The sequence below is a fragment of the Trachemys scripta genome, chromosome 1, assembly GCF_013100865.1.
Source record: "Trachemys scripta elegans isolate TJP31775 chromosome 1, CAS_Tse_1.0, whole genome shotgun sequence".
Classification (NCBI taxonomy): Eukaryota; Metazoa; Chordata; order Testudines; family Emydidae; genus Trachemys; species Trachemys scripta.
In genome coordinates, this window is record NC_048298.1 from 46,877,145 (window position 1) to 46,894,681 (window position 17,537).

The 17,537-nt window shown below is 38.5% G+C and overlaps 1 protein-coding gene across 4 annotated transcripts in view; it reads right to left on the reverse strand.

Moving 5' to 3' along the window:
* MDFIC (MyoD family inhibitor domain containing) overlaps window positions 1–17,537 on the reverse strand; it is a 107,060-nt gene that overhangs the window by 56,301 nt on the left and 33,222 nt on the right. For 3 of the 4 annotated variants that reach the window (XM_034769049.1, XM_034769034.1, XM_034769059.1), the window contains exon 4: window positions 4,484–4,759. In XM_034769049.1, coding sequence (XP_034624940.1) covers window positions 4,484–4,759 — 276 coding nt within the window. Of the gene's footprint in view, window positions 1–1,767; window positions 4,097–4,483; window positions 4,760–17,537 lie in introns of those variants that run through there. The other variant, XM_034769041.1, reaches the window with a different exon arrangement.

The following is a 17,537-nucleotide window of genomic DNA, read 5'->3' on the forward strand; positions in this document are numbered from 1 at the left end:
TTGTACTGGATATGTGATACCAGTATCTGGGCCTTATATGCTTGACCTGACAATGATTTCCTAACATTACTTTTCTATGTAAACAATTGCTATCATTGTGATGTGATTGTCAATTAAGCACAAAAGAGAGGGGGGTGTTCACAAGAAAATCTTTGTTAGGAAAGATATGGTTCACAATATGAAAAGGTTTTAGAAACTATACTCAAAATTTGTGCACACGACTGCTAGGTGTATAAATGTACAATGTTAGTTACAGCACTGAGGAGTGTGAACCTATATATTTGTACGTTTAACTATATTTGTTACTTTGAATATAGTAGATTGAATATGCATTTAATTAATCATAAGCAAATTAGCCTTCTATAAGAAATTACGAAAGAGTAACATTTTCATAACTGCCTTCAGAGCTGGGCAGCTGGAAAGCGGCGGCTGCTGGATGGGCACCCAGCTCTGAAGGCACAGCAAAGGCTGTTGCCCTGGCGCTCAGCTCTGAAGGCAGTGCCACTGCCAACCGCAGTGCTGAAATTGCTTCCCTTGCCACCCTTGCTTCTCCACTGCTGCTGGTGGCGGCGCTGCTTTCAGAGTTGGGTGCCTGGCCAGCAGCCACCACTCTCAGCTCTGCCTTCACACAGAAGGGGAGCATGATCAAATAAAGTGGAGAACCACTGCTCTAGATAAATGTTCTTTTCTGAAGTGGTGATTTATTCCCTGTGCATTTAGGTCAAATGACCAGTTCCAGTGTGTTCACTTGCGGGTTTAATCAACAAAATGAGTGATGAGAGAGCAAGATGAATATTTCCTGCATAATAAGGACTTAGTACAAAATCACCAACAGTCTTCAGAACTCCACCTCCACTTCCAGCAGAAAAAACTACTCAAGTGCTGAAAAAGTTGCCAGCAGGTTTATCCTATTTTTTGACACAGATGCAGAAGTGTCTACCATAGGACCACAATGCAGAATAAACTAAATTATGGAAGAGAAAAATAACATTTTTCCACAGATGTGTATTCACCACCTGATACCTCCATACAGTTTAATTACAACACAATAAAGCTATGCTGCACTCAAACTGAAAACAGTTGAACCTGAGCAACAATTTCAGCAGCTGTCTTAGATCATACTATTCAGAGCCAATACAAATATTCCCACCTCCAAAAACCATAGTATTAAGCACCAAATTAAACAAGTCTAATTTTAGCTGTTGGATAATTCTATATCTAGAGATTATACGTGACAGTACTATACATGACTATACAGGGAGTGTACTGTATTTTTAATTTATGGGACTCGAGTATGAAATTACCTCAATTTATGAATGGTGACATGAAGTGAAGCAACAACTGTATCAAGCAGAATTACTCAAACTGTGAAAACAGTAAGTATGTGCTAACAGTTCCATAGTAATTTTTATATATTATATAGATACATGTTTTCACATATGAACAATTACTTTATATTTTAGGCCCCGCGAGGTAGGGCTTAGCTCATTTGTTTAAGCCCAAAGTAACTTGGGAGATCCCTGCAATTAAGAAGAGTAAAATAAGCCCTCTCTGCCATTTTTTTTTATATATATATATATATATATATATATATATATATATAAATAAAAGAACACCCAAAGTCCACTGAATGGATCATACAGAAGGATCCTCCTACTTCCACCTTGCTCCCTCTGGGGAGTAAACAATAGAGGAAGCAAGGGGCAAGCGGGAGGACCCTTCTATTTGATCTGTTCAGTGGACTTGGGGTGTTTAGGGGAAAAAAAGGCTGACAGGACTTACTTTACTCCTGATTTCCCCAGGACAGACTGTGCATAGCTGAGGCAGGATCTCCCTGATGCTGCCCCGCAGGCAGTGTTGCTCTGTGCCACCCCTGCACAGGTCTTTGTGCAAACTGCACAATCCAGTCCTGACTATAAAGTGTCATTTCTAAGCATACACAGCGTAGTATGTGTCATTATTGAAACTTTCCATGCTCCATGTGTTTACAATGTATTGAGGGTCTATGTTGAACTACAAAGCAGCAAATCCACAGGGAATCCCCTGAAGTTTCATTTGGGCCAAGAAATGAGAGCATAATGACTGGAAGGAAAACAGGACTCAATTTAAACACACATCTGAAGGGTTTATTTTGCTTTGTAATTGATTTTGAAAAGGGAATTAAGTTACTGAGAAGTTGTGTCTGCATATAGGACCCTTGTTCCAAGACAATGCTTCATAAGAGATTTCAGGGCCTGAATTGCTGTTGTTCAGTGTTAAATTTAAAAAAAGTAATACTTCTGCCCATTTTATTTTGAAGGTTTACAATTAGCTGTTGAAGACAGAATTGAGAGAACTGATTTCCCGGTTATGTTCTCAACTATGCCACTGACTTGCTGCAAACATGGGCAGTTAAAAGAACAACTGGATGCAAGTTTTTATTCTTTTGCATGGTAAATATTCACTAATTTGAATGCCCAATTTGAGACATATTGAACCTGGTTTTCAGAGGGAATAAGCGCATTCACAATCTTAATTAGGTAAGTGGAGTCTCAGGAGTTTAGCATCTCTGAAAACCAACCTGGAGGTGTCACATTGAACAACAAAAAATTGACACTCTCTATGTTTATAAGTGGTAAGTCAGTTTCTTCACTTGCATCATTGTGTTGACTTTCAAATAGTAGTAATTCTGGAATTATACAGCACAGGCAGAAGCAGAGCAAACTTCCTCATAGTGCGCTGTGAATGTGCCTCAACCTTGACTCAGGGTTACCATTGCCAGGGATAAGCGAATAATTTAATATCTAACCTCATTCCATCTTTGCTGAGATTGTCAATAAGGGTACTGGTTATCGTGCCAATACGACTCTGGCTTTTAGTCCCACGATTGACATTAAATCTTGAATTGGAATTTATAGCTATACCTGCCTCTCTTAGCAGTCAGTTTCCCCCTGAACACCAGTCATGATTATTTTTTTGCCAATAATGTGACTTTCTTAAGTAGCAGCTACAGTCTTACAAATTCACATTATACATTTTTCCCTATCCAGCAACAGGAGCACCAGTTTTTAGGAATACTAAAATATCCTTTTAAGAGTCTGGATTTTCTAAACTCAGCAATGTTCAGTCCACATGAGCCACAAAAATAGCCATGTGTTCAGGCCACATGAGCCACATAAAAAGACAATATGAAAAATGAGTGAGTATGAGGAAAATATTGGGTAGGGAGATGAAGTGGATTTAAAATGGAAATAAAACAGTAGAGGGGTCAAGCAAAGCACAAGATGGTGCATTTGGCAGTAAATTTGAAAAGAATGAGAGGGTAACCAGAGAATAATAGCAGGTAGTTGAAAATATCATATGAAAATAAATTCACAGTAACCAGAAAGAGCCCCACAGTACCAGTATGAGTGACTCGACCCCTGAAGTAATTACACATTTTCACTCAAAAGGAAAGGCTACTGAAGTCAAAGGGAATCATTCCACTGCTGTAACAGGCTTTGGTTTAGGCCTGATATGTACATATCTTCTGATCCTCTTCTCCTTAATTCTCCTTATGCTTCCTCTCCTCCCATCCAGATTGAGAGTCTACCCCATGTCTCTGAACAAAATTACCTCCCAGACCCTGTCCCCTAAGATTCTGTGTTCCCAGACTGCTTAAGCCTGTTCCACCTTCCTCTCCACAACAGTGCATGAAAGCCTGCTTCAACATCAATAAAACTAAGAGAGCTTCTAGCGTAGCTCCTGTTGTAACAGGCAGAAGAAAAGCTTTCTGAGTATATTAATACTAATGGAAAGGCAGTGAATTGAAAATGGGTTCAGTAACTCTGAGGCCATTAGAGTAATTGTGGGCAGTGAAAAATAAACACAGCTAAACATAAGGTAAAATTTTACTTTTATTCATTTAAGCTATGCATAGGGAAGAGAGGGTAAGAAGCAGTTGTTCCATGCAAAATATTTACAGACTAAATATAGTATGATGCATAATAATAAAATAATAAATAAATAATAATAATAAACACTGGTCCAATTTTAACTTCTGATGTTCAGATCGCACAGGAACTCAGGAAATCTGCTAACAGCACATTTTCAGCAACAAATCTTGCCCTGGGAGAATCTGCCATTACAGGAATTAAATGTTTACTACTCTCCCAAACCAATGCTTGTACACCATTTGTGGTGTATTTGTGAGGACGTTGCCAATTTAGAATTGCAACTATTCAGTCTGAAAATATTATCCAACTATGGAAGAGAAATGTTTGAAAGCAGGAAATCAAGTATTGCTTCAATTTCCTTCAAATACTTAATATTTTCCTTTGGGGAAGTAACTTGTGATTTATCATAATTTTTTCTATTTGCTTCTGGAGCATGAGCCATGCTCCAATTATTTTTAGTTGATTGTGTAATTATGAAAGAAAATGGGTTTTTGTTAGTCTGTGTTTGATTTGGTGTGAGGTTTTTTTGTTTTTGTTTGTTTGTTTTTATAATAAGAATTTCATCTTACCTTCAGGAGAAGAACCTGGCTTTTGAGAATATGCAGAGCTTATTTTACTCTTCTTGCTGCTATCACTGTTGACGGACAAGCTGGACTGAATTTTTCTGTGCATTTTTTGTGAAACAGGAACTGAACATTTTCTATTATCTGTAGCTACATGTTTGACCCCGTTGTGAATTCCATTTCCATTACTCAGACCTGCATGACCATTCTGTATCTTGCCAGTTTCTTCCTCGCTCTTTTCCAATGCTGAAGTATTTGGCTGAGGCAAGCGTTGAGGTTGTGCTTAAAACGAAAAGGAGAGAGTTAATACAATTGTCAACTGGTATCTGAAAAGATTGAGACCTGACTGGGAATGTAACTATTTATTGCCTTTATTCAGTGACCAGAGAGAAAGAGGAAGAGTATATGTTAATGGAAAAAAAAATCTCTGGACTAAAAATTATGGAGATTAGTGCAATTTAAACATTCATATAATGCCATAAATATATGACACTTACAAAGTCAAGAATAAGACATGGTCCTTACCCTGAACAGTTTACGATTCAGCATGAGTTAGAGGGAGACAGCAGGAATAACAGAGAAGAAAGGAGAGAAGACTTGTGCAGATGGAAAGAAATGGGAAGAGAGAGGGAGAACAGGAAGCTGAAGAAAGGGAAGGAAGATACAGGAATGGAGAGAAAAGGAGCTAGAATGTGGTAACAGTAAAAAGGATATGGAAAGATAATGAGGCAAATGAGACAGAAGAGGTAAGGAAGGAGAGCAGGGGAAAGAATGAGAGTATACAAGCATGACAGTACAGAAATGAAATAGGAGGAAGGCAACGCAGCTAGGCTGGTAGAAATATCCCAGATGACAAGGAAAAGGAGGACAGACAGACAGCAAAATTCTGAGCTGAAACCCGTGAAGGCCAATGTTTCTTGGGAAGGACTAAAGCACCGAGAGTGGGGCAATTGGTTCAACTGACAGGTGCAGCATTTTCGAAAGCATTATGCCAACTGATTTGTATGGCAACCAACAACCCATGCAAAAATCAGATCCTCCCAATTCAAAAAGTCACAATTTAAAAATGTTTATAATGGATCAATTCAAATTTTAACTGCTACAAATTTAAACCGCCAAAAGAACAGTTGCCTAAACTGTGTCCAGGACATACTAACACAAGTTCACAATGCTCTGTTAAGATTATTCAAATACTTCTGTTATAAAGTCCTATTAATAGGACGTCTATCACCGATTTGAAATTCTCTCTGGTCTAAAACTTGACATACAATATCTCAAAGCAGCAGAAAATATTTGTGGACAATATCTATTCCAAGGATTTTTAAGTTTATATGTAAGGAAAAGAGTAGTTAGGGTTTTTAAATATGCTTTTTATGCTCTTAATTTTAAAAACGTTTGTGTTTTTAAATAGAAATATTAGTCCCTAGTATGGACTCATCATGTTACCTTAAAAAATTGATACCTATGGAGTTTTCAAATGGGTGAAATCACATTATAGTGACATAATGAGGTTTGATCACGTACAAAGCACCAGCTTGAGGCCACAAATGCACATACATGAGCACTGCAGAATCTAAAAATACCCCTAAATTCCAATCTTGAGTAACAAAGAGTGGACACATTCCTTTTATCCAGTATAGGTCTTCTAGGTACTTCCCCTAAACTACTAACACTGACTCAGTCTTTTCCAGATTAAATCTCACTCAGGCACCAAATCAGCCATTTTGCATTTAATGAATCATAACAACAGATTTATAATACTGAAAGCAGTTTATCAGATTTCTTATTAACATTTCATCTAATTGCAATTAGATTATAGTAAAACATACAGATTGAAATCAGGGAATAATTTTAATGTGCCCCTGAACCAGATGTTGTTTTCCTCTACAGTAATCCCAAATGAAGCTACTATAGCTAAGTGAACATTGCTGGGGTGATAAAAAAAAAAAAAAAAAAAGAAAGAAAAAATGAGGGGTAGTGGTTTATTTTCTCCCCTCTCTTTACAAATACATTTCCCATTTTTTCAAAATGTTTCTGCCTATCTCAAACACATGCCTGCCTCACTATGCTGACTCAAGACCAAAGCTTCAATGATAGAAAACAATGGAATTGTTCCTATTACTTAACTACCTCCCCTTTCTTGGTCCTTTAGATCATGACTTAAAAAATTTACCAGAAACTAAAAATTTTATTAAGATGATGTTAAAAGAAAAATGAACGGTACAGAGTTTAAGCATAGACGTTTCTGGTTATCAGGGAATAACATACAGATTATCGAGGGTGCAAAATTTGGTTTAAGAGTGGGTGGGATAAGGAATACATAATCTGCAATATCCCCAATTGGGGGTAAAAGGTTGATGGGTCAAAGTACAGACATTGAGATATGAGGGTATGAAGTTCATAAAGTGGCTATGTTCGGGTGTGGAGTATAATGAGTGGATATGATGAGGAGGATGGATTGACCCTCATTTGGTGAGATTTAATGTTCAGGGAGTTTATGGTTCCAATTCATATGATCCAAAGGAGCAAGTCTCTTGATCCCCTTCTTGTAGTTGAAGAACGATGTCACTCTGGGTCATGCCTCCTGGTATTGTCGGAGGCCGGTGACGTGCTCGATGTAGATGTCCCTGGACCATCGGATGGTGTCTGAGACCATGAGGCGCCGCATGAGCCGTGCGTAGCGTTGACCAATCCCGCAGGTCCGCAGCACACGCTCATTGCAGGGGTCCCAGGTGCACAGGGCTCCGACGATCAGGGCATCCATCTGCACCTCACAGCCCTTCGCTCTTAGGGTGTTGGCCGGGGGGGGGGGGGGGGAAGGGGCGTACTTTTCCAGCTTACAAGCTCGGGCTTTGCAAAATGCCAGGGTCCTGTTCTCAAAGGAGACCGTGACGTCGACGAGGATGATCTTTTTCTGGGCCTTGTTGGTGACAATGACATCAGGTCATAGCTGGCTGTCGATATCAGGGATGGCGCAGTTCACGGAGATCTCCCGCAGGCGTGGTGTGATGGCTTTCACCAGGCGGTTCTGAATGGCGTTGGTACTACCTGGAGGTCTAACCCTACTAAGACTGAGCAGACCAAAAATGCAGAGGGTGAAAGGTTCACACGCACACAGTGAAGAATTCTAGGGACATTGCCAGGTGAGAAGACCAGCTCCATGTCCTCTTTTCACTCAGGAGAGGTATAACAAAGTTTTGTCCCCAACTTGGAGTCTCCATTTTGTATCAGCCTTCCTTTAGTATATCTAATACATCTGAAGCCCAATCACCCACACTGCTGTAAGGGAAAAGATATGCAGTGTTGTAGCCATGTTGGTCCAAAGATATTAGAAAGACAAGATGAGGTAGTATCTTTTTCTGGACCAACTTCTGCTGGTGAGAGACAAGCTTTTGAGCTTACACAGAGCTCTTCTTCAGATAAGAGACAAGGAGCTTCTCTCTTTCCCCCCCTAACCTCCAGAATCTGCCTGATGGTGGAGTTGGCAGGCCTTCATTACTCTACATGTTGCCTGATTCCTGGTTGGTGTGGCAACGGAGAGGAGGTGGGGTGGAGGCTCTATTATTCTTCCAATCATCCTGCCTTTGTTTATTGGTTACTTCTTCCTCTAATAGCTTTGCCAAGTGCAGCAGCTTGAAACGGGCCTGATTCCTGACCATTTCACTGTTGCCTGTAGGTTTGGAATAGAAATACTGAAATTGACTCGTGTTTTGAAGCTTGGCAGATCTAGGAACAACAGCACAAGCACTTAGGCTGTCTTCTCTACAGACTCTGGAGAGTCTTGTTATACATTTTGTTAACATTGAAAACTTGTCTTCATAACCATAAAAGGTCTAGAAACAATTTTTGGGGAAAGGAAAACTTGGAAAGAACCCATTTGAAACAGGATTAGACAGGGAATTACACGTATACTTTAGGGAACAATCTACATAAATTTCACCTTCATAATAGTAAAACTGTACACATATATGGCTAAGTTAATCCAATGGACTCAAACCACTATCCAATGATATTAGCTCCATTTTGAAAATGGGGAAACGGAGACACATGCCCATGGTCCCACAGCAAACTATTAGCAAAGTAAGAAATAGAATTCTTACTTCTCAATTTCTAGTTGCTCTAACCATTATGTCCCAATAGTTCTTTCCCATCTCTAATGTATATAATTAGGAAAATTGAAGTGATCCTTTCCAGATCTCAGAGGAAACTAAACTTGCTTTGCCCACTCAAATTTCTGCTGGTAAGTATTTTGCTTAGGATGCACTGGTACCAAGTATCAGAGGGGTAGCCATGTTAGTCTGGATCTGTAAAAAGTAACAGAGTGTCCTGTAGCACCTTTAAAACTAACAGATGTTTTGGAGCATAAGCTTTCGTGAGTGAATGCCCACTTCGTCGGATGCATTCATCCACGAAAGCTTATGCTCCAATACATCTGTTAGTCTTAAAGGTGCCACAGGACCCTCTGTTGCTTTTTACTGGTACCAAGTGTTACAGCAGCACACCAATAGCCTAAGGTTGCTGAGGGAGTGGGTAACCTTCCTCAATAGATGAAAACAAGAGAAGATAGTAAGAATTCTGTGTGTCTAGACACAAAATTACTAAAATTGACAGTTATGACCTTTTCCAAGCCAGCTAAATTGGTGGTGGTGGCTTACAACTGTTTGTGCATGTTTTGAGTTTTATTACAATACAATAACTTGACAAATTATCCAATCTTCAATCTTCAAAATTATGTCTGTTTCTGTCAATTTGTGGGTGAATGGGAAGTCTTGAGGTAACTAAACTATACTCAGTTATTTGTTTTAGCTTTATTTTATTATTATTTTTACTAAGGATTTTTTTTTTTATAATAATTCTGTTCCCAAAGTACTCTTACTTCAGCCTTTTAGCATTAACATACAGTTTTTTAGCTGACTGGCTTTACAGTATTCACATATGATATGTAGGTCAAATCTGAATAAAACCCCCAAATGTATTAGTTATCTCAATTTAAATTTATTTTAACTTTATTGATAATTTTTCACCAGGGAGACTTGAATCTTATGGTTAAAATACACTTGAAACCAATTAGGAACCATAGGACTGCATTCTAGCATAAAGAACAAAAGCACTTGACAGTTCTAAGATTAAGCACAATCATTTGGTTTAAAACAGAAATATTTTTACCTTATTTTTTTTAAAAGGTTGTGTACATCTTAAAAAAAAAAAAAAAAAGAAAGAGTAATATGGGAAATGACACAATGCTTCTTAAAACATAGGGATACCCAGGGACCCTCACTCTCCCTTTAATGATCCACTGCTCTCATTCAGCTGTCTTTCTTTTTTCAAATCTTTACATATGTGACAGCTCTCAAAAGTAGACCATAGACCATCTGGCATTTTCAGAGGTGTAACTTGTGCAAATTCAGCTCTACTGGGAACACAATGCTATCTTCTGCCTGCGTTATAAAAGATACAATAGAATGTAGAACTTATGAGTTGTTTTGAATTATTCATTTTTTGCCTGTATATTCAAGAAATTTTACAAACTCTGCATTTTGTACTACATAATCACATGCGTTAAAGGTACAAAGAAACTTTTTGACACCTCTTTTCTACAGAAAGATGGCATTTTGTTTGATATGTGAACATTCAGCGTCTGTTATATCATTCTAAACAGGCCGCGTGCTGCTACAAAAGACCTCATTTTACACTCTATGTATGAGCAAAAATTTTATTCTTGATATTCAGTAACTAATGCAATACACATCAAAATTTCAAATACCAGGTGTATGAACATTCAGTATCTTAAAACCAGAATGGCACTGGTCACCTACTATATGTTAAAGACATTGGGGGGGAAGGGGGGAGGAGAAAAACTCTCCTTGCACAACACAGAAATATTGTAATTTTAAATATCCTCAATGAATAGTTTCAAATGTCCTAAGAAATACTATGCTTTTTAGGTTAAAATGTTTTCAATGTATAGCAAAACCAGTAAATTTAGATCAATATTTTATACAGTGCTAACTCTAGTGAATTTTCAATAAGAATGATAAATACTGGATTAATGATTCAATAGAGTGAATCTCTTGATAGAAAGCTAGCCGATAATGTAGCTAGCAATAACTATACATGAATCTGCTGCCTGTGGAAAAGCAATAAAAAGGCAATATATTGCTATAACATATAATCTATTAGCGTGTTTCACTGCTGCCCTGTCATGAGTCTCTTTACAAAGTGGGCCTTAATACAGTAACTGCTGTTATTTAACCAACTTTATATAATAATTTAACTGTAAGGTGAGTAAATGGTAACGAAGTATTCCAGTATTTGAACATTTACTATGCTTTTGATAATTTTGAAGTGATTATTTGCATTCTTATTCCGATTCTGAATGCAAGCCAGTTGTCAAGGTCACAAAAAAGGCTTACTTGAATATACATATAAACACATACCCCTATACACATAAAGAATATGACTTTTTTAATGATTTGGATAGATTTAGAAAACTATAAATATGCATTTACTGTACCTGTGACTAAACCTTTACTCATCTAAAGAGAAAATATATGCAAACATGGGGAAATTCCCTTTTTTAGCATAAAAAGATCTGTGTAAAGACATCTGGGGGAAAAAAAAGAGTTTTACACAAACTCTTTAACTAATATATATGTAGAGTACACAAAATTCCTCAGAGCTGAAGGGAGTCAAATGACAACAACATCAGGAGGAAGAAAACCTGAGACCCTCATTAGCAGCCTACTTACATTTGAAAACAACTCTAAGGCTGACAACACAATGTGGAGTTTACCAAGCAGCCCATCTAAGGAAAAGTGTCCTCCAGTTTATTACCTGAGTCATCGGATTATTATCCAGAAAGAAGATCCAACACTATGTGGTGATTCAGGACATGGCATCACAATACTCATTAGAGCAACATTTTTGAAATAATGTAAAAAAATGTAACTTGGATACACTGAGAAAATATGAAGGACTATTGCAATTTAAAAATGTACTTGTCACTTGTTTTTGTTTTTCTCCCTATTTTAAATACAGCAAGTGGAGTAATCATCTTTTAGGAGATAGGAAGGTCCTGCTTTGGTCCAGTAACAGCAAAGGACTGGCTCTCCACTGCTTTGTATGGTAACTGTTTACACCCACTGTGCACAGGCTGAAATGATGAGACAAACAGCAAAGCAGTGAAAAGTCAGACCCCTAGTTTCTAGCCTGCCCGTCTTCATGACACAGATCTTGTCTTCAGAAAAAACACATTGCAACTAACCATGGGTTATTAAAAAAAAAAAAAAAAAAAAAAAACACAACTGTAATTGTCTCTATTTAAAGTAGGGTGACCAGATGTCCCGATTTTATAGGGACAGTCCCGATATTTGGGGGGTTTTCTTACATGGGTGCCTATTACCCCCCACTCTGTCCCGATTTTTCACACTTGCTATCTGGTCACCCTAATTTAAAGTAAAACTAAGATGACTATACAACTGCTTCTAAGAAAATCCTGATGTAAAAGGCAACATTTCAAAATGATTGTTGCACAAAAGCTTATATTTTAAAAATTACAAATTGAGTGTGTTCATACCTTCCATGAACATATCATTTTAGTAAAGCTTGTAGGACTCAAAGACCTCAGTAGTTTCCCCTCCTTCTTCCCCCCTCCCTTTCAAACTAAAATCCTGACTAGCCTCTACATGAATCTTCAAACTACATCAATAGGTAGCTCTGCATAGCTATCTAGAATATTAACATTCAGATTACAAGATGAACCCTTTGAGTCAACCTGTGAAGTGGCTTTTGTCAGCAATTATTTTTGAATATTTTCTAGGAAATAAATAGCATATACTGCACCTTCTGTATCAAAGAAAGCATACATTAACTAAATAATAAGGTACCATCAAGGTACAATCTATCTTTTAAAATCAATTTTTCACACTGAATTTTTTATACCATACTGACTTTAGAAGGAAAACAAAGTACCAACTAACAGCATCAACCATTTTTTTTTAGAAATGTCTTCATGTTTTACAAGAAGCATCTTCAAAATGAATACAATATATTACTATGAAACAGGATTTCTTTGTAAAGAAAATACTTCAGTGAAATTGCTGGTAGAAGTTTTACAAGACCCACACTGAGAACAGTTTGTTAGAATGTGTCAGAAAACACATCCACAGAACACCAAACATAATAGGAGTGGAAAAATAAATTTTATAACATCAGTTTTCAACCTAGGGAGAGGGAGACCAGCCTTTGGCAATTGTGTGCAAATTTGAGAGGTGAAAAGGTGTCAAAAAGCTGTTCCCATCAAGCTGGATAAAATATTTTAAAAAATAATTTAAAAATCAAATTTTATTTACATTAAATACATTTTTCTTTTTAAAAATAAACCCACTTACAATTAAATCTGAAATTGACAACCTATGTTAAGACCTAAGCTTATTATAATCTATGACAATAATTTAAATTAAATATAAAAAACAATATCAAGCAGTACAAGTACTCGCTGGGTACTTGAAATCTTAAAGAAAGTCAAACCACTGAACTGGTAGAAGTCACTGGCTAACCATCCAGAATCAGAGTCTGTTGAAGTGTTAAACTAGCTTTTGACAGAAGTATTCTCTTCTGTAGGTGCAGGGAGAACATTAACTGCAGTTCAGTTCGTTCAGCTAGTTCAGTTCAATGACTAGCTCATTCAAAGTTGAAAAACCAACAGAGTTGGGCTTGTTTTCCTCTTCCAATCTATGAATCAAAACTAGGTGTGAGAGAATGAGATCTACTAGTTCTGAAGTCTTAATGGACATGGTGACCATTCAATTTACTAACTATAGATAATGCTTCCTTTGTTTTAATAAATCAGTTTGTTTGATATGCAAAACATGTCTTAATAAAAACTTGATTTTTCCCTTATATATCTAGCACATTTAAGGTAGTAAAACAAATTTAAAAAACTGTTTTGTGCATTTTAATTGAATTCAAATTTCCATCCAAATGCAGTCTAACCCAAATCATGAGTAAAAAACAAAAAAATCTAGTAAATAAGAAATGTGCTAGTCACCATTTTCTAACATAATAAAAACCATAAAAATTAAGAATCTGAATAAATGTGTGTTAAGATATCCAATTGATTAAATAAATGTGTATTGATACAGGGTAATACCAAGTTATTCCAATCATTATCTTTCTTAAGAGCTATAACTAAAAAGTGCAAATGTAAAACAAGACTAAAATTAACAATTTAAATCCAGGTTTCCTGGTTACTGATTTAAATCATGATTAAAATCAATTATTTAAATCATTTTGAAATCGATCTACCCTGGTTCCCATCCCATTTCCAACCTTTTGTGGAACTTCATTTCCTCAATCACTTGCAACCAGTTCTTCAGATGCCAGAGGTATTCTCAAATATGTGTATGCATACCTATAGCACTTCCTCTGGAAGTATTGCAGGATCCTGCACCTCTTTTGAAGGGCAGCAGGAACTTGTTCAAATGATTCTTTGATATATCCAAAAGAAAGCCGTTATAAATTCCATGGAAAAGGTTGAGAACTACAAATTCATACAGTTGACCAGCATTCCCACTGAAATAATGTTAAATATTCCATTTATTAATCCTCTGTCTTCAAATGGAGTTTCAAATGTTGAAGGAGTCACCATCTAAGAAATGCCTATTCAATTTTTTCATTAAAAATAACAAGTTATGAACTTTTGCTGAATTATTCTATTCAATTTTTTAAAAAATTGTCCATGTCTTAATATTCTAACATTAGGATATTTTCCTGCCCTTTCATTACCTTCAACTGGCCAAGAGATTTCTCATTCCTTCTCAAATGCTAATCATGCCACCATCATCCACATTTGTGTGATGTTTAGGCTAAACCACACTATGCTGCTACCTGGGATTAACTTTAAAGGCAATTTGGAAGCTCTCAACAGAGCATAAAGTAGCTAGCAACCTCCAGCGCAGTGAAGACCTTTGAAGACATAGTGCATCTCTGGTTTGCACACAGCAACTGTCAATCCATTTATAGACACACACACACACACGGTTGCTACAAGGCCCTAAATGGCCAGGTCTCAAGTTATTTACAGTAAGAAACTGGCTTTCCCTCTCTGAGCCACAATACGTAAGTTTGTCAGGAAAACCAGACAAAGCCAGAACAGTCTAGGAAGAAATGTGCTCACTTCTGGAATTTGCACTGATCCCCCTCCCACCCTCTGAACCCCTCGATCCCACCCCAGAGCCCGCACCCCCAGCCAGAGCCCTCACCCCCCCCCATGTCCCAACCCCCTGCCCCAGCCCTGATCCTCCTCCCGCCCTCCAAACCCCTCGGTCCCAGCCTGGAGCTCCCTTCTGCACCCCAAACCCTTCATCCCCAGCCCAACCCCAGAGCCCTCACCCCCTGCATCCCAACCCAGAGCTCCCTCCAGCACCCTGAACTCTTCATTTCTGGGCCCACCCCAGAGCCCTCATCCCCAGCCAGAGCCCTCACCCCTTCCCACCAGTACCCCCAATTTCGTGAGCATTCATGGCCCGCCATACAATTTCTGTACCCAGATGTGGCCCTCAGCCCAAAAAGTTTGCCCATCCCTGAGCTTGAGGGTACACATATGATAGATCAAAATAATGCACCAATCACAGAAATTAAGCTCTTCTGTGAGTTTTTGCACTACTGAAAATTCTGTAAGTCAGGGGTTGTCAACCTTTTTCTTTCTGAGGCCGTCCCCAACATGCTATAAAAACTCCATGGCCCACCTGTGCCACAACAACAGGTTTTCTGCATATAAAACCCAGGACTGGCATTAAGGGGTAGCAAGCAGGGCAACTGCCTGGGGCCCCACGCCACAGAGCTTCCCTTGAAGCTAAGTTGCTCAGGCTTCAGCTTCAGCCCCAGCCCCGGGTGGCAAGGCTCAGGGATCTGGGCTTCAGCCCAATGTGGTGGGGCTTCGGCTTTCTGCCTGGGGCCCCAGCAAGTCTAATGCTGCCCTGCTTGGCAGACCTCCTGCAACCTGGTTGCGGCCCCCCGGTTGAGAACCACTGCTCTAAGTCAAATATTGAGAATATATTTGTAATAGATTAAAAGAGACTTACCCCCAAAAGTATACAGGAAAATTCTAGAATTTATGCTTAATGTAAGATCCTAACACACCAATATGATCAACTGTTTCACTGAGAAACAGAGCTATGCTTCCAGATTTATACTTTATAAAGAAGGCAAGTGTACCTCTAGGTGCCAAAAAGTAAACTGCGCAATTGGAATGACAATTACAGCAATCATGTAATTAGTACATATTACAACACATGGTCATATCACTACATAAACACACACTGGTGTCCAATGAGATTTAGACATACTAAACCACATAGTTAGAACAATTTTGATGCTCCCCACTAGTCTACCTGGAGGATCTCAAAACAGTGTTTAAACAGAGGACACCAAAGACAGGATACTGGCTGCTGGTTGTCACCTACTAAGCTGCACTACAGGATATACAAAACAGGACTAAATGACCTCACCCAAAGAGAGTGCAGAGTTTCTCATTCTCGTCAGTAATTCCATCAGCTAGACCCTGGTTGAAAGCCACCCTACACACAAGCCAATCAAACAAAAAAATAAAACAAAAAATACCACAGTTCAAAAATTAGTTGGAAAATAGCCATTTCCATCCTCTGCCAGGACTGACTGCGGAGATAATAAAGGGAAGCTAATGCCATTCCACAGGGTTGTCAGTATTCTCCCCACTCCTGCCATTCACGCCCCCGACCCCGCAGAAATGATCATCAGGCTTATTCACAGTGTGACTTGTATATTTAACTTTCATACGACTGGGGCTTCACAAACACACACATGCACACACACTTTCAAAAAACTGCCAACAAAGCAAAAATTCAGGAGCTCCTTTAAAATTTGTATCTCCCTTGATTTCTAAGATTGCATTGCCATTGCTACTCATACTAGACTTAGACCCCTAAAGTTGTTTCTCATGTCAGTAGTGGACTTCAACAGAGTTACACTTTGGGGGTGAATTTGACCCAGTTTCCAATTTTAATTTTCCTCAGTTCTATAATGCTATGTATTAGCCAACACTTAATGTCTCAGACTTAGCAATAAGATTCAGAAAGAGCTAAGTAGTGCAAAAATAGAAAGAGTAAAGGCAGAGAAAAGGAAATATCCTCGAGAGCAGGGGAAATGGAAACAGAACAGTGCAAATTTTTAAAACGGGGGGGGGGGGGAGTAGATCCTCTGTTCTGTGTTTCTGACACCTTTGCTGCACCAATTTTCTCCCTGCTTTTCTTTTTGTCTCTTATGTATCAGAGGACAGAGAAAGATGCAGCTAAAGTACAGTAGAAATGAAAATGAAACAAGAGGAAAGCAAAGGGGTCAGGAAACACAAGCAGCAGAAAGAGACTTGATTTTTTTCATTATTCAAACAAGATACCTGAGGTGTGGAGGAGACAAGATAATGTGAGAAAATAGTGGCAGCCACCTGACAATTCAGGAGAAGACAGTGTCAGAAGAGGAAGCAGACAGAACCATTGGGTTTTTCTGGGGTAAAAAGAAGCACAACAATTGTAAGAAGCCCCTCAAAAGCAAAACAAAAATCCAAAAGATGTAAAAAGCTATATGGAGATAGCTAAATGATTTCCCAGAATTTTTAAATGCAATGGAAATACCAAAGGTAAGTCAGCAGTCAGCTTAACACTGTGAGACATACGGATGATAATAAATAGGCGTTACTTGGAACAGCACAGTGATCTATTAGCAGCACAACACTTTCCTCTTATGCAGGGCCAGAGTTTGACTTTGATACAGATCATCAGGCTGGAAGTCAGCAACACTGTGTTCCAGTGGGGAGACATAAAATGGAAATCTGGGGCATAGATAGGAAAAGGAGAGGGGGATACATCATGCAATTCATGATGCTTTAACATCCAGTCTTCCTCTTCTAGAGGACTAGTTGCAATTTTGAGAGTTGGGAGGGTGGGTCACAGGGGAGGAAGGAGGAGGAGAGCACTGGAAGGGGGAGGTGTCCTTGAGATTCACAACTAGAGGATTTCCTAAGGTG